This window comes from Bison bison, unplaced genomic scaffold (assembly GCF_000754665.1).
Source record: "Bison bison bison isolate TAMUID 2011002044 unplaced genomic scaffold, Bison_UMD1.0 scf7180017864452, whole genome shotgun sequence".
NCBI lineage: Eukaryota > Metazoa > Chordata > Mammalia > Artiodactyla > Bovidae > Bison > Bison bison.
Genome location: NW_011495014.1, coordinates 3,165,307 through 3,183,705, shown reverse-complemented (window position 1 = coordinate 3,183,705; position 18,399 = coordinate 3,165,307). Strand labels below are relative to the sequence as shown.

The 18,399-nt window shown below is 35.4% G+C and overlaps 1 protein-coding gene across 1 annotated transcript in view; it reads right to left on the bottom strand.

Annotated features, from left to right (window-relative positions):
* Positions 1-279: 279 nt before the first annotated feature.
* The window catches only part of SCN1A (sodium channel, voltage-gated, type I, alpha subunit), a 155,668-nt gene continuing 137,548 nt past the window's right edge, over positions 280-18,399 (bottom strand). The window contains exons 22-27 of the mRNA XM_010858942.1: positions 11,630-11,911; positions 9,300-9,353; positions 7,174-7,311; positions 5,178-5,282; positions 3,300-3,570; positions 280-1,457 (exon numbers count right to left, since the gene is read on the bottom strand). Of these exons, the coding sequence (XP_010857244.1) occupies positions 280-1,457; positions 3,300-3,570; positions 5,178-5,282; positions 7,174-7,311; positions 9,300-9,353; positions 11,630-11,911 (2,028 nt within the window). The remainder of the gene's footprint in view (positions 1,458-3,299; positions 3,571-5,177; positions 5,283-7,173; positions 7,312-9,299; positions 9,354-11,629; positions 11,912-18,399) is intronic.

The following is an 18,399-nucleotide window of genomic DNA, read 5'->3' as shown; positions in this document are numbered from 1 at the left end:
AACTGGTCCCTACAGTCTACGTAGCCATTTTGTCTCTTGTCTTCAGCAGTGTCAGCTGGTAGTGAGAACAGTAACCTCCCGTCAAGGTCATCTCCCTTTTACACAGTCACAGTTTTCCAACAAGGGGTCACTGTCTGATTGTAGGCACTGACCTTAAGTAAATTTGTGTAAAAACAGTCAGTTTGGCATTGACCTCCTAAAGCAGTCCTGTTGACAAAAATACATCACCTTCACAGGCTGTAAACAATTTGTCACCCAGTGATTTTTATGTATTTGTGTTTATTTCCCTTTGGCTTTTTCATCTTTGCCTTCTTGCTCATGCTTTTCCACAATTGGTTTTGTTACCCGATCATAGGAGGGTGGACAAGCTGCTGTGGACACGGTCAGATCAGTTTTTTCTGTAATTGAGTTTTCATTTATTCTGTCAATTATCATGTCTTCTTTTACAAGAAGATTAGCCCCACCTTTGATTTTATTTTTGTTGTACGTAAATGATGCCTGTTTTACAGTTCGCTTTAAAAGGTGGCGCCTGTATGCACGCTGAATAATAACAGCAGACACTTCCTCTTGTTTTCTCTTTAAAGTCGTAGTTATTGGCTGATAGGAGACTTTCGATGGGTTGGAGGCCATGAATCTCTCTTCCATCTGTATTCGAAGGGCATCCATCTCTCCACTCTCCCCCAGAACCCGCTTCGTAAAAGCAAATAAAATGTCAAGACAGTGGATTCGATCACCACTTACCATGGGCAAATCCATGGCAATGAGCTGGAGTTTGTTCGGTTGTGGCAAATTGAGCGGTGGTTCAAGAGCAGCTGCAAACTGAGATAGCTTTTCAAATTCCATGAACTGGGTGGCGTCGGGATCAAACTTCTCCCAAACCTCGTAGAACATCTCAAAGTCATCCTCACTCAGGGGCTCTGCGCTTTCTTCAGTAGCAACACTGAAGTTCTCCAGGATGACAGCAATGTACATGTTCACCACGACCAGAAATGATATGATGATGTAACTGACAAAGAAGAAAATCCCAACAGATGGGTTCCCACAGTCTCCTTTAACTGAGCTGCCAGGGTTAACTTTATTAGGGTCACAATCGGGTGGTTTACTGTTGAGAATAGGTGCTAGCAATCCGTCCCAGCCAGCAGAGGTGGTAATCTGGAACAGGCAGATCATGCTGTTGCCAAAGGTCTCAAAGTTGAACATGTCGTCAATTCCAACCTCCCTCTTAACATAGGCGAAGTTGGACATTCCAAAGATGGCATAGATGAACATGACCAGGAAGAGCAGGAGGCCGATGTTAAACAGCGCAGGAAGGGACATCATCAAGGCAAAGAGCAGCGTGCGGATCCCCTTGGCCCCTTTGATCAGACGCAGGATTCGGCCAATCCTGGCAAGACGGATCACTCGGAACAAGGTAGGGGACACAAAATATTTCTCTATCAGCTCAGCCAGAAACATACCTATGGACAAAAAAGATGAGGGTACTGACTAGTGAAGAAGTTATCCATTAAATTAATACTCAAATTTTGTTAAGGCTCACAGGTAAATTTCAGAGTACTAAAATTCAGTTGAAAAGTGTAGTGAAAGTGTTAGTCACTCAGTCATGTCTGGCTCTTTGCGACCCCATGGACTGTAACATGCCAGGCTTCTCTGTCTATGGGATTCTCCAGGCAAGAATACTGGAGTGGGTTGCCATTTCCTCCTCCACAGGGTCTTCCCAACCCAGGGATCAAACCCACATTTCCTGCATCTGCTGTATTGGCAGGAGGACTCTTTACTACTGCACTACCTGGCAAACTCCAAGGTGACTAAGATAGTATTCAATTCAATAAGGATTTTATAGTATATTTTATCCTTGAGGGGTATTGATAGACTAGTTTTGCTTACAGAAAATCCAAAGACTGAATCTAAAAAAACAAGTTAAAAATTCAAGTTTGTCTGAAGAGCAGTAGCTGACAGTATATGTAAATGTTTATAAAAATACAGTGAACACGATGATTTTTTTCTGAAACACTAAATCATATAACCTGTATTCAGTCCTTCCCCATATAAACCTATCTGTAGTTTTGAATGCATTCATCTCTCCATGAACATGATGCTTTCCTAAGTTTCCACTATAATATTCATATATAGATGTATATATTTATATATGCTCTGGTGCATTTCTAAAAGGATTTAAGCTGATGCTTTTTCTGGTTTCCTACATCTGTGTCTTAGCCCTCTTACTTAGAGCGTCTTTATCCATTTACCTTCGAAATAGTGAAATAATGAATGAGCTGAAGAGGAGCTCAAGAAACCAAGTATCTTTGAATTACACTATCTCATTTTGTAAAGAGTAAATAAGCATGTTTGTGTCTGTATGAGAGAGGGAAAGAGAGACAGAGAAAGAAAGAGAGGTGAATACAACTAAGTACCCTATCCACAACTAGTTAATACCACAGAATACTATGGGAATCAAAGGGTACATACAACATATAAGTTGGATAAAAGATCAACTTCTTCAGAGGGGGAATGGCATAAAAATCTGCCCAACAGAGGTGCCCCATATTGGATGGTAAAATATTTATTCAATCATATCATCTGCTTTAGGGAAAAAATGGATACTTTAGGCCCACAGACAGACCTCTTCACTTCACTGGGGCTGGAGTTGTATCTTCAGTTAGATGGGTTATTGCTCATGTGACCTGTTGACATTCCAGGCTTTGAAGTGTATGACTGATGAAATGATGTTCCATGCCAAATCACTTCTTTTGTGCATCATTATTATACATTGCAAGGTAATCTAGAAAATCTCTGATACTCTGCATTAAAGAACCTACCATTTTCACTGACATTTTGTTCTTTGCTTTACTCTCTTTCACTCTGTATTCTTCCTTATTAGTACCAGCTTCCACTCTTATCTGTATGCCAATGACTCTATGTCTCTGATGTACTGTCTCTCCTGAGTATCAGACTAAATTTCTATCCCTTTTTTCAACAGAGTCATTTACATATTGTATAGACTATTCAACTTCAACATGTCAAAGACATTTCGATCTTAATAGCACATTTAGTTAATAGAACATTTCTAGTTCAAATGACTGAGACTTACTATATTGACAAATAATACACCTAGTCTAAAATGGATAGAACAGGATACAATACTCAGTGTATAGCAGGAGCTTAATTTTGTAAGAAAGACAAACACATCTGAATGAAAAACATCAGAATTTTCACAGTGGTTTTCTCTGAGTGATCAGATGACTTCTAAATTAAATGTGATTGCTCTTTTATTGAGCTAAAAGGCTTGAAATACTTCTTACCTACTATGGAGAGAATGACCACCACAAAATCAAAGATATTCCAGCCTATGGTAAAATAGTAATGGCGGAGGGAGATGAGCTTCAGCACACACTCCCCAGTGAACAGCACAATGAACACCAAGTTGATGCGGGACAAAATGCTAGTCACATAGTCGCTCTGGTCGTCGGTTTCCACCATCATGGTGACCATGTTGAGACAGATAAGAATCATGATGCTGATGTCAAAAACTTGTCTGGTGACGAAGTCAAAGACCATTCCTTGGAATTTGTTCTATAGAGAAACAGAAAAGCTTTTAGGGACAGAGGAGTTTCCCTCTACACATGAACTTCTATATAAGTAGTTTCTGTACTGACTGTCTAGGATTGTACCGAAGAACCACTGGCTCTGAATTTCGTGAAAGATGGTGTGTATCACATTTAAGTTTTTAAATTTAGTTATCCAAATTACTATTTACCAAAATATATTCCACAGAATAACAATCCCTTGTCAAAAAGGGACTTCTGATAAGAAACACTGCATACTATTACACACTACTCTGAGAGGCCACACACAGCTATAACATTATGCATTTAAAGTCCCTGTGTGGCAATAGTGATGTTCTTCCACCAAGCAGTCTTTGCTGATATTGTCACACACAGAATGCTGAGCCTACACAGGGATAATCAAACCGGAAGACATTCCTTATGCTTTGATGTCAAAAACCCATGGCGCTTTTCACTGATCTGTGATTTTGCCACTGTCATTCATTGCAGGCCATTGTCTGACCCACTGGGCTTCCCTTGTGGCTCAGCTGGTAAAGAATCCACCTGCAATGTGGGATACCTGGGTTCGATCCTGGGTTGGGAAGATCCCCTGAAGAAGGGAAAGGCTACCCACTCCAGGCTTCTTGCTTAGAGAATTCCATGGACTGTATAGTCCACAGGGTTGCAAAGAATCAGACATGATGGAGGGACTTTCAATTTCACTTCACTTTCACTGTCTGACCCACTTTCCTAGGCCACTGAAGAACTTTGAGGATATCTTCTGTCTTACATTTTTCCTACACGTAATTGACTCATTTCTACTTTCAGTGTTAAGCCTTCACAGAGGACAGCATATGTTTTTTTATCATTCTCAAGAAAGCAAGTGTGGGCTAGCACAATAGGAATATGAATGTTCATTAACATTTTATTCCCCAGTACACCCCAGGGGTTGCTTTAACCTCACATGTCATCATCATAAAAATCAACACAATGTGGGATAAGGCTCTCTATTTCATAGCAGTTGTTTCATTGATTGTCATGGAAACATGACACCTGTTTCTTATCATCATGAATTGTACTTATTGGCTCTGACTTCTGTAGACATTAGTAATTTCTAACTTTATAGCCATATATATGAATATTAGATACTAGAAGTCTTTTCATCTCCAAAATACTTGGTACCTCTAATGAAAAATAAAATGGAAGTAAGGTATTATTTCACTTAACAGTTCATCAACTTGTTTATCAGGAAACTGTTAAACTTGTTTATCAGGAACCCTATCAAAGATTTACTTCTCTATATGCATGACTCAGCAACTACTCTTGAGTTACATGATCAAATTTCTTGTGCACATAACACTGCCTATGTGTCTTTTGGTTTTTCATTTCGATTCTAGTTGTATAATTCTAATTGACTTGACAATAAAGGTACATTTTCTGTTTCCTCTTTTTCCTTTTGGCCTCTTCCTGTAAAAAATTATTTTACCATTACCATAAAATGCATGAATTAATGATGCTCTAAAAGTGGGAGAAATCTTTGCTGCTAGAAATGTTAGCTGCTATCTCTTCTGTGAGAAAAACTAGGCAAATTTTTGTTTTTGTACATTTTCCCCCATATCATTTGGTATTTCTTACTCCTGGTCGAGGTATAGGCTTTTGTGGCTTTTTTGATCCTAATTTTTTCATTGCATTATAGTATTTCTTCTGTTCTTCTGTCATAAAGATGTCTTGACCTCCAAAGTATAGAAAAGAAAAATAAAAACTGGTTAAAACTGTGTACCTTCCTTCTTTCAATGTTAAACTTAGGAAAGGGACCATTAAAAAAGGAAACACAAAATTCAACCAATTAGCATTATTTGCCTAGGATTTTAAAGTGAAAAATTAAAACTAGTTTTAGATACTATAATCTTATTTATTTCAATCATCCAAAATTGACTTTATGATTTTTATTATTATTTTATGGAGGAAAACAATCCCACAAACTGAGAGGTTAAGTATTTTACCCAAGACTGTAAACTCAGGAAGTAGTACTATTTGGTTCACTGAGTCACTAAATACTTGGTTCCTTACACTAGACACACTGTCTTTCAGAATTTTCAGACAATGATTTTCTTATTCATATGTAGCAAAGAGTTAAGGTAGGTATATTGCGTGATGGTTTCGAGTTACTCATAAAGAGCCACTGTCACTCTGCCAAGAATTGGAACAAAAGGCTAGAAAGGAAACTGGGGAAGTTGGTAGAAGAGTTAGGGGAAAAGTCAAAGTCATAAGTTTGGCAGGTATGTGACAGGCCAGTAGTTACAGACAACTGGAATTTAAGCTAATAAGTGAAATGAAATAGCTTGATAATGATGACAGAGTAATATTAGTAATAACAAAGGAGGGCATGTTCTATAATGAAAGAGCCTCATACAATGGAAGCAATTATATAATAGGAAAACAGACTGAACAAATGAGATGAAGGGTCAGTATATGAAGGAAGAAATATAAATGGCAAAAAATAGCCCTTGAAAGCATATTCAAACCTACTAATAATAAAAGACATGAAAATGAAAATTAAATACAATTTTCATATATCAAATACCAAGTATCAAAAAACAGAGAGAATGCTTGATGCTAGTGTATCAGTGGTGACCTGAGCACAGCCATATTGGTACTATGAGTAGGAAAGCAAAACACTTTACTCTGGAAATTTATCTTAAAGAAATCGTTAAAGGCTCCAGTTTTTTTGGCACAAAGAGTTTTGACCAGGCACTATTTAATCCTTAAAGGTTAAAAATAACCTATATCATCAGTCTACTTGGAAATGGTTAAGTAAATTATGATAATGTATATATGAAGGATTAAAAAGGGAAATATATATGTTAAGTCAAAAATAATTTATAATTATAGATAAAATAATTTCAGTAATAAGAATGTGTGTAGAAAAAGTTTATACAGCAAAACATAAAATGTGAATAATGGTTATTCCTGAGTAAAGATATTTCTTTACTTTCTATTTTATGATAATGTACATATATAATTAGATAATAAGTGGGCTTTATAAATGATACTAATTAATAAAGAACTTTCAATTCAAAGCTAGAACTGATAGCTTATAATTAATATCAGAGAGAATGAAGTGGGAATATATAGATGGAGCCAATAAAGAATTTTATTTTATTTATTTATTTTTTTTTAATAAAGAATTTTAAAGTGTGAAAAGAAGCACCAGAAGAAGCTTACATCTCATGTATAATTTGTTGCATTCTAAAGGTTTTTGTTGGACAATATATTTTAAGGGGAGATGTCATAGGGATAAACAATAAGCTGAGTCTGGGAAAGAGGTATATGTCTGGGTTCTCTTCCAGTTCTTTTTTAGTTATTTTTTTTTTTCAAAAGAGAAAATGTGGTGCCTGAAGTTTGTTTGTTTTTATTTAAAGAGGAGATTTTGTGAGCCTATGCACAGAAATATGGAACACAGTCATTCTTAGCAAAGACATGGGCAGTGAATGGCAGAGAGGAAGCATGCAAAAAATAGATTGTAATATATAATCCCATTTGGTTTCTGAGTTAAAGTACTCATTTGGTATTGAAAGCCCTCCAAATGATTTATTATCTTGGTGGGAGAGAAAATATTAGAAATACTTATCTTCTTTTTTTGCTGGTTGAAATTATCTATGATGACACCAATAAACAGGTTCAAGGTGAAGAAGGACCCAAAGATGATGAAAATAACAAAGTAAAGATACATGTATAGACTTTCCTCATACTTAGGCTGGAGTTCCACCTACCAAAGGAGAATACTTTTTAGACATTATAATACATTTGATGCTGGAAGTAATTGTTGCTTTTTCATGAGAATAGATAATAAAATTTTTAGTAATACTTAAGCAGTACTTTTATTTCTTATAAATCAGCTACTTCTAAAAATAATCTCTGAAATTAGCCTTTAGGATAATTTTTTAAGTAAAAAAGGAGGTGTTATGTAAAAAAATACCATAAAATGATTTAGAAATTATTTTTTTTCTAACTACAAATACAACCAATATGTTGCCATTTGAACAGTAGTATACTAAATTTGGCAATTTTTAACATACTACATTTTTATAATTTAAAAATTACTAGTGAAAACATTTTACATCAGTAAATATGTATAGATTATGTTTAGAAATAATCATTCCTGATGTGTGAATTTATTTAGCAAACAATTTAGTTATTTATTTATTTAGATGTTTGACATCTAAATAAATAGGCAGTTTGACACTGCCTATAACAGTGTAACAGTCACTGAATTTTTCAGATTAAGTAGACATTAACTGGCACTAGTGGTAAGGAACCTGCCTGCCAATGCTGGAGACATTAAAGACTTGGGTTCTATCCCTGGGTTGGGAATATCCCCTGGAGAAGGGCATGGCAACCCACTCCAGTATTCTTGCCTGGAAAATCCCATGGACAGAGGAGACTGGTGGGCTACAGTCCATAGGATTGCGAAGAGTCAGATCCAACTGAAGGGGACTTAGCATCCAACTGGACATGCCATCTGCTAAATCCTCAACCAGTAATTTAATCTCTAGAGTGTACTCATGAGAAATAAGCATTTGAGCTTTTACTTAGCATGTAACAAAGACATAAATGAGTCACTATAAGACAATGCCCTAATATATTCATGTCCTCCTAAAGATATTAGAGTTAAAAACCAACCAAACACACAAAACAAAATAACAAAGTAAAATAACTCTGGAGGATATCAGGAAGGTACTCAACACAAAACTAGAATCATTTATGGAAAATGTATATCAGGAAAGATAAAAGGGAGCTTCTTAGGTCAGTTTAAAGATTATGGGGGCAAAGGTCATCCATCATGTTTATAGGCTAAACAGATGGGACCTAAGAATGGAAAGATAAAGAGAAAATACTAAATTGTACAAAATTTGAAGAGCAGATTTGGAATGAGCATGGATTTTAATTCTTCTTGAAGTCTAAAAAAGGCTGTAGTAGGAAAAATCAAAAAAGTAGGTCTTAGGTGATAGAAACTTAAAGGAAACTGTTGATCATAGAAATGATAACAGTCTGTAAAGGCTCCAGTAAATTTATGGATCATATAAAGGGCGCTTCCCAGATGGCTCAGTGGTAAAGAATCTGCCTACAACACAGGAGACACAGATTCATTTCCTGGGTCAGGAAGATCCCCTGGAGAAGAGAAGGGCAACCACTCCAATATTCTTGCCTGGAGAATCCCATGGACAGAGGAGCCTGGTGGGCTACAGTCCATAGGGTCACAAAGAGTCAGACACGACTGAAGTGACTGAGCACAGTGTATCATCACATAAAGGAATGGATTTTAAAGTGACTGTTACAGAAATCTTACACTGCCTAGACAACATCCTTTACTTGTCCAATATGGAGGGTAAACTACGGATAGCAATCATATATTTCTTCACATTTGTTTTATCATGCCAAAATTATTAGTGAGTATGTAATTGATAGATTGAAAGGAAACAAAATAGAAAAATAGTCAATAGAAGGATATTTGTTAGTTGTTAAATATATGACTGTGTTACTTTCGTTGCACTTCTGTTTTGATATATCTTAGTAAGATTTCTGATAAATACTGCTATATGCGTGCATACTACTGCTATACTTGAGTCTTGAATCATAGTTTTTCTTTTTAAAAAATCATTGTAAAATCATTCCATTTAGCTGCTATGCTCTGTTAAATTATTTTTAATGTCTAATCAAAATTGTGAAAAGACTTAGAATGTAAAGAATACTTACATTTCTGGAATCAACTGCTGCATACATTATATCCATCCATCCCTTAAATGTGGCCTATTAAAAAGGACATGCATGTTTTATTTTGGGGTAGAAGTAATTCAGACCCAATATTTAATAAATATCCTTACTGATACATTTCTTTAAAAGGAACATTTTAAAAATGTATCTCAAAACAAATTTTACATGGATTTTGGACCAACAATATCTCAGTAAGTCTCTTTATTTCTACACCATATAATGAATAGAATGGTCCTTTGATATATCCTCCTGCTTGACAACCAACTGAAAAATACTTTTCAGTTCTTTAGTTAATGGAATCATGCAGTTTAAAGTGCTATCAAGATTTGGTGGGATACTTTTAGAAAGTCTTACAAATGCCAACACATTTAGTAATGTTCATAGCAGCAAAACAACTACATCTTAGACCTGATGATCATCCACTAACACCTATCTACAGGGTGATCAAAGTGACTGAAAGCTTACAATTTCTCTTGATTGTAACACTCTAAAGATCATACAGGTATCCAAAAGTCAGTTGCAGCTAACATTTTAAGAATTTTGAAGCGTAACATCAGAAATAATCCTATCTTCCACTTTCTTTTCTGCAACTTTTGATGAGAGTGAGTTAATTTGGGTAAGAAAAGTGAAAATAGTACAGTAGACACTTGGTATTCCAAGTGTAATAATTTATAGTAACTTGATACTTGTTCTAGAATATGAGTTTTGAACACTATGGACCTGAGAGGATTATTCCTTAGTCAGAAAGTCTATCAAAAAGCTTTTAGCATCTGTATCTTAACACATCTTTGTTTTTGTAACACTAACACTTATGAAGTGGTAGATGTCATGGGAAGAAAGTCAAGTATGGGTGCTTGCGATGGCAATGAAGAAAAAGTAAAGACTCTTAGCTAGAAAATAGAACTTATTTGTCTATCAAAGAGGGAAATTTCGAATGTGTCAATGGCTGAGGTCAATGACAGAACAAGTTCATTATATACTAGGTACAAAAGCAGTAAAAGGTGATTCAAGGAACCATTTCAATGAATTGCTAACCAACAGAGAGATGATTCTGTATATATAGCCAAGTGTAAATCAGTACTCTGGTAGCAGAATTTATTTACTGGCTTAGTGCAGCATCTTTACCCTAGCATTTTAAGGGATTGCTTGAAATTTTCAATTTTTCTTTCTCAATTTTATGGAGGAAGTGATATATATTAGTGATATTTACAAGTGTGGTTATCAGTTAAGGGTTAGGGTAAGTGCCCAAGGAAATACCATCATGTGTCTACTATAATATTCAAAGAAATCATACTTGTCCAAATATTAAAAATCTCTATTTTAATTCCATGAACATTTAGAATAAATCAAAAACATCTACAAGAGAAGTAAGAATTTCTAACAAGAAGGTAGAGAGAACTTGCAAAAGAGCCATAGTACTCTGAAAGAGATGCAGGAGGATTTTGATCAGCGCAAGCTTGTTTGCTTGCTTAATCTCCTGGTTGAACAGTTGGAAACACAACCCTGGTGAAATAAAATAGATTTCTGCCCTAAGGACTATAGAACTACAGGAACAAATTTATGCAGGTTTTTTTTTTTTAATATGAGTTTTCAGTGGCCAAAATAGAACAGTATTTTTACAATGTTTTTCAAATACTCTGGACTCTTTTTATCCACTGCTTTGTGATGCAGCTGCGGTCAGAAGCTGCATCAAATGAAAATGTTCAAGAGGCTACCATCTTTTATATTTTTATACATTGTGAATGGTTTTTCAGTCTTAGAGACCCAGTAGTGAAAACATTAATATTTAGAGGAAAAAAAGACTTCTATAATTGTACTAAAGGCCATTTGCAATGGGATAACAGCTGCTTGTGTTTCATTTCTGTTTCTGAGTGCTATCTGGTATTATTCCATTTCACTATGAGGAGCTAATCCTAAAGCCTAAATATCATTCCCCAATCTTCAATCCAAATGATATAACTCAGTAGCAATTAATTCTCACCAATTTGTTACAATCCAGTCAGGTGTGTTTAGGGTGTGTGTTTGAGGGGAGGGGGTGATCCATCAGTGAACCAAGCTTTCCAATTGCAATAGGAAAAATATTAGCAAATTTGTTGATTTAGTCATCAATTTGTTCATATGAGAAACTGTGTCTGCACTGTTTAAATATACTGACACTTCCACCCATCTGGGCTCATAAACGTACTAATAAATCAAAATTAGAAAAAAGGATATATAAATTTTCTTCTTAGTACTACACAACAGCTGTATGTCATCACTTTGTTATTATTCTAGACAATAAACACATTTCAGAGAAAAGAGTGTTCACTTACAACTTGAAGCAAAGAGAGATACCCAAATCCTACATTATCAAAGTTTACTTTCACATTTTTCCATCGGGCAGTCTCATTTCTTTCTATTAGTATTAGGCAATCTGAATGATTATTCACTTCGCTGATGTCAAACATGTCACCAGTTGTGGTGTTAACACAGTGGTAGAATTTGCCAGCAAACAAATTTACGCCCATGATGCTGAAAATTAGCCAGAATATAAGACAAACCAGAAGTACATTCATGATGGATGGAATTGCTCCTAAAAGGGCATTCACAACCACCTAATACACAAATGGAAAAAAAGAAAAGTCAGAATTCTTGTTGGTTAAAAGAAAAAACATTATCCCCCTAGTAATATTTAGTGATTCTATTTTTTTAAAATATCAAGACTATTCTAAGATATTTAAAAGCAAAATAAAGTCTTTGAAATATATTCTTTCATAAGCATACATTTAGAGAAATGAATATAGATAATATAACAAAGATAAAAAGTTTTTTAAAAGAGAGGAGAAAGTACTAAAAGTTTAAAGGGAAAACAAAAGCAGAGGAATTTGCTGCCAGATGAAGCCATAAAATTTGTTTATTAGAAAAAGAGAAGTAAGAAATCCTACCAGAGAAGATTAACTCATTAAACAAAGCAATATATTAAAGAATGAAACTAAAATATTGGGGCAAGAGTTGATTTGATTGACTGATATATTTTAATAAACTAAAAAAATTCAGGTGTATAAATATAAAAATATTATTAAATACCTAAATAATTTTGTCCTTAATTATTCATGCATCACTATGACTAATAATAATTTTGGCATAAGAAGCAAGACAATTTAGCATCATGTATTTCATTAGATCATCACATAGCTTATTTCAAGCTCCAGTCATATCAGTTGTTTCATTTACTGAGTTTAATTTGATAAACTTATTTTAAATGAAACATAGTAGAAATCAGTTTCTTAGGAAAATAAGAAAAGGAGAGATGCCATATTTGGGATGATAGTGCCCAAATCTGATGTGATTACATCAAGTTCTGTGCTAAATAATTATCTACTTTTTTTTTTTTTTTAATGGAAGCATTTTTGCCCTTTTTATCTTTATTCCTGGACCATACGTTAAAAATCTGTTTTATTTAGCAACACTGTAGGGATGACTGTCTTTGCTTCCTTCTCTATAGTTCCCTTTGGAGATACACATGAATAGCTAAGAAAGACAGGCCCTAATATGCTCCTAAGTAGCAGATGATGCCTCAGACTTGAACATTCATAGCTAAATTGAATTCTACCTGTGTACTTCTATCATTCTTGTCAACTTGATCTAAAAGAAACAACAGGCATCAAAATATCTTCTACCTGCCATTTGATACCAATGTGTTTTCAGAAAAAATTTTTTGACTGCCTGAAAACAAGAATAGATGAGGCAATTCCTTATGCTTCTGAGCTGTGTTTAAAGTCTATCAAGAACTCTAGGCCTTCTGGAATTACAATACAGTGTGATAAGTGGGCCAAAGGAAGTAAAAACCATTAATGACAAAGAAGGGAATGAGAATGAAACAATGAAGTCAGCTGAGTTATCTAGGCAGATCCAGATGATGTGAGCTATGCAAGCCTACCAAGCTGACACATGGCCCCTCACCTTATCTCATGGGGCCATCTGTATTAATACAATTGAATGAATAAGTCTTTATTTTATACTTCACTTTAAATGTGTGGATACACTTAGATTTCTTTGGATTCAAGATTTGAAAGCTGAAATCAAGTTTTTATTCCTCTCCTTTTCCAAATATTTTGCCTACCATCCAGATTAAAAAGCTGCTCCTACTGTGTATACACAAAGCACACATTAAAATAAGCTTTTATTTTAAAACCTACACCACCCAGCATAGGCCATGAGCAGAACACTGATTACCTATACCTATTTCTTGAATTCTTTTCACATCCATCTGCAGGTCCCACATTTTTCTTCAAAACTGTTCTCACCTTTCTCACTTCTCCATCTTCACGATCGCCATCTAGTTCTGACACCTGTTACTACCAACTTGTACTACTGTCTTCCAATTGTCTCTTTCTTTTAATTCATGTAAGATGAATTAATTTTCTTCAACTCTCATTTAAAGTTATTTAATGACTTTCCACTGATTATCACGTATTTGCCTTACCTTGATGTTCAAATCACTCCTCAATCTACACATCTGGTTTTAACTTCACTAGCTACCTAGCCTTCATGCCAATCCAACTAATGTAGTCACCATATGCTAATAACATTACCAGAGAATTGAGACACCATTTCCTCTGAAATTCCTTGTCCAATTCCTCCCCTTCTGAAACACTTTTCTTCTCACTAGCTGTATTTCAAGCAGTACTTTTGGCATGCAGTCTCACTTCCGCTCAGTTTAGCCTCCAAGATAGAGATGTTTCCTCTTTTGAATTGAAAAATCAGAATTCTAGTACTGGACAGGACTATAGAGATACTTTACTACTGCATTCTCATTTGGCAAATGAGAAAAATGAGCTAAGCCAGCTTCAGTTCAGAATGTAGACTATGAGTGGCATCCAGTGCTTCTTCCACCCCACTGTACTGATTGTCCCTGGGGTCACTCCTCCTTATCTGCTACCCAGACTGCTCTGCACTAGAGTTAATTGCATTCCCGTAATCTTGACAGATGGTAGGCTTTTTCTTTACTTCAGATAAAAAAATATATTTGTGAATTCTCCAAGGCTTTGAGTACTTTGAATATAGGACTATAAAAATGGTGATTGAATGAATGAAGTAAAGGTTAGCTTAGTATTTATTGATCAAAACAAATTTTAAATGTTATTTCTAGATATAGGAATGAGAATAAAGAACTGTACACAAAAGATGTGGGGTTAGCTAATAAGTCTGAGGGGTTTCCTTTGAAACTGGGGATTAGATTTGCATTCAAATTAACTCTATGTAATACAGGACACAAGCAAGTGCTCTGCAGTAGCCTGTTTCAAGATACTTTTACAATGTTTGCATACATTTGGTACAGAGAAAAGTTTTATTTTTATAAGATAAAAGGACTTACTCTACAGAGATCCATCTATTCTTAAAATTTCATTAAATTAGACAATAAAGGATGTGAGAAAGGACTCACATCCCAAGAGCCCCAAGCCCTCTCTTGGTTCAGCACAGAGAGAGGTGTGTTAACTCCTTTCTGGCTCCAGGGAACTGCAGTAATTCGTTTCCAGGTGGTGAAGGCACTAGGCAGAACTGGACTAATCAACTGGAAAGAATAGACTGAGGTTTCAGGCTGCATCAAAGAGGTGTAGAAGAAAGGAACTATCTTAATGAATTAACACTAGAGGTGCTTCTCACAACCATTTTGCACAGCATCATCCTATAGAATTTCTGTATTTTAGCACAACACACTGTTATAGAAACTGTCTCTGGTTCGTTATCTCCTTTTTAAGTAAATCAACACAAAGCGAGAAATTGACAGTTAAAAATGCAAATTAATGTTGGGAATTTTGATACATGCAGAAATGTCCTCTTGCCTAAATAAATTGCCTTTGAACTTCAAATCAATACTACTTGTGGATTCTACTGCTTCTTTAATCAAAATACTGAAAAGACTGTGAATAAAAATCAAAAGTAGGCAAAGTAGAAGTCACCCCTTTTAAAGTATGAAGAAAAGTATAAAATCTTTTAAAAACATAATGTCTTCATTTGTGTTGTGGGATTTACTTAAGGTAATTATTATTGAGAGATAAGATATATCAATTATCCAAACAAAAATTCTAACTTTTTCTCTCCCTCAGAAATAACTATCATCCTTGCACATTATCCCAAACTTTAAGAATCAACAAAATGTGGGGCTTCCCAGGTAGCTCACTGGTTAAGAACCTCCCTGCTAATGCAGGAGAAACAGGAGATGTGGGTTTGATCCCTGGGTGGGGAAGATTCCCTGGAAGAGGAAATACACCAGTATTCTTGCCTGGGAAATCCCATGGGCAGAGGAGACTAGTGAGCTACAGTCCACGGGCTCGCAAACAGCCAGACACCACTGAGCACAGCACAGCGGTAGCAGATGCATTTTTATCTAGGCGTTCACTGTGCTGTCTTCTCAGACACTAAGAGGTTAGCTGGGAGTGATGTATTCTATGAAATCAGTCTATGCATTAAATACTACCTTAATACACATGATATTTTATTTCTAGGTGGGTGTTCTTGTCTGTATAATTCAAATAAGTAGATCGTTTCAAATTTACGTTTCCTATTTAAAACACAAATCACATTTGCTCAGTCAACTCTAGTTTAATATGTTTTTGTTTTTTTGCATTTGGAAAATAATCCCTATAAACTTACACTTAATAAAACATGAGAATGATCATACAATCAATTCCAGTCTATGAAACCTGGGATTTTTACACTCCAGCATCTGCTCACACAGATCAACAAGGCAAGAAGCCACTGTTGGTAACTTGATATTAATTTTCAGGACTCAGACCAATGTAGAAAATAGCAAGGTCCTTTTAAATGACCCAAAGAGCATCATTCAACTTGACAAGTGAAAAATTTTATTCAACCATTCTGAACCAGGGTCCCCCCCCATCACCAATCAGATAAATAATCTCCCCATAAATGGAACTCGATATACACACATCTAATCAGATTCAGTGAAACTTAATAAGGATATCAACAGCTGGGCTTCAAATCCACAGAGGGTAAATTCACAAAAGGTATTTTTCTCAAAAGAAAAGTTAAGGCAATTGAAAATAGGGGATTAGAATGTAAATATTGTATTTTTTTACTGTGGTACAATGGTACCCCTCCCAACCCCTCCCTCTTCCCACTACACAAAGTCACAGTGAAAGGATGAAAGGAAGCAAAAGGGGTAATACAGTACCCATAATAAAGGGTTGAGGGGCGGAACCAGCGCTCCACCCCATCCAAGTTGGAGCAAGATTATCCTATACAAAATAGAAATATATAGTTTGTTATTAGTTAGAAATCTGATATGACAGAACAATTGGTGTTACTTTTTGTATATGATGCTCTCTGTCTGTTTCCCTATCAATCAAGACTTGAGTTCTTTTGAAAAAAAAGAAGATATTTAAGATTTCCTAGATAAGGAAACTGAAAATACAAAATGTATTTTACTCAAGTTATTCATGACATCAATTCACTCAGTTCAATTTTACAAGTTGAAAAATTTGGACTGGAAATTTGAAATACAATAAATGTTTCAAAGCTGTCAGCCAGAAATGTGCATAAAACATGCAAAACATAAAGGGCAAAGTGATGATAATTTATTTCTCACTTTCTAACTTCTTATCAAGCAGTATACAACATGCTTTACTTGGTAATATTGCATTAAAGCACATGCTTTGAAAAAGCGAGAAAACAACGAAAATAAAATGAGTCTGATTTACGCTTTGACATAGCCATTGTGATTTTATGCTACTAGGGAAAAGAATAAAATGAGAGTTTCTGAATATATTCAAAGCTCACTTCTAAATTATAATCATCATTATTATTTCCATCCTTACCAGTATATATGTTTATATTTTTAACAAAGTCAAAAATTCCAAACACCAGAAACAAACACACACAAATAGAATCAATAATCAGGTTACTTTGTCTTTACAATGCCAAATACATGTTGAAACCATCAGCCATTTTAGGGTTGTATACATGCTGTCATTATGAGGCAAGAACTATATATTCATAAATGTGATAATTTAAATGATGAGTTCATCTCCTATCAGTATCTATAATGAGTTTGTGTTTTTCAAATTTCAAGTTTCAAAACCTGGCCTCCCCTACAGCATAAAAAACATTATTGATCAAAATTATAGAGAAGGTCCTTTCTATAAAAATTAAAGGCCCACAGGGCCAGTATTGTTTCAGAAGTAAGGTGTTAAATATGAAAATGTCTGGCCTTTGGATTCATGGATTTAATCAACTTATAAAAGGTCAAACCTGAAATAATTATAAGAGCCTCAAATCTTTAGAACTGTCCAGATTTCAGAAAACTTTTCAAATGTGCATGCATGCTAAGTGGCTTCAGTCATACTCAAATCTTTGCGACCCTAGGGACTTGTAGCCCATCAGGCTCATCTGTCCGTAGGGATTCTCCAGGCAAGAATAGTGGATGGGTCACCACTCCCTTCTCCAGGGGCTCTTCCCAACCCAGGGATCGAACCCAGGTCTTAAGTCTCCTGCATCGGCAGTTGAGTTCTTTACCAGGAGCACCACCTGGGAAGCCCCTTTTCAAATGTGCTGCTGCTGCTGCTAAGTCGCTTCAGTCGTGTCCGACTCTGTGCGACCCCATAGACAGTAGCCCACCAGGATCCCTCATCCCTGGGAGTCTCAAATGTGACTTCCAATCAAATGTTTTTAAAAAACAAAAAAATCCTTTCAAGTAGAATATATATAAATGATATTTTTCTCTATTTTAAGTGGAAAATAAACTATTTTCACATATCCTGAAGAGAATTTCAGTAACATTTTAGTAAAAATGTGAGGATCTCATAAGACTGGTGGCTCAGATGGCAAACAGTCTACCTGCAATGCGGACCTGGGTTCTATCCCTGGGTTCAGAAGATCCCCTGGAGAAGGGAATGGCAACCCACTCCTGTATTCTTGCCTGAAGAATCCCATGGGCAGAGGAGTCTCGTAGGCTGCAGTCCATAAGGTCACACAGATTTGGACATGACTAAAGCAACTTAGCACTTATATATAATCTTAAAGTTGATATTACTGTTTATATAAATTAAGATTAATACAGTTACAGGTTGAGGTTATATTA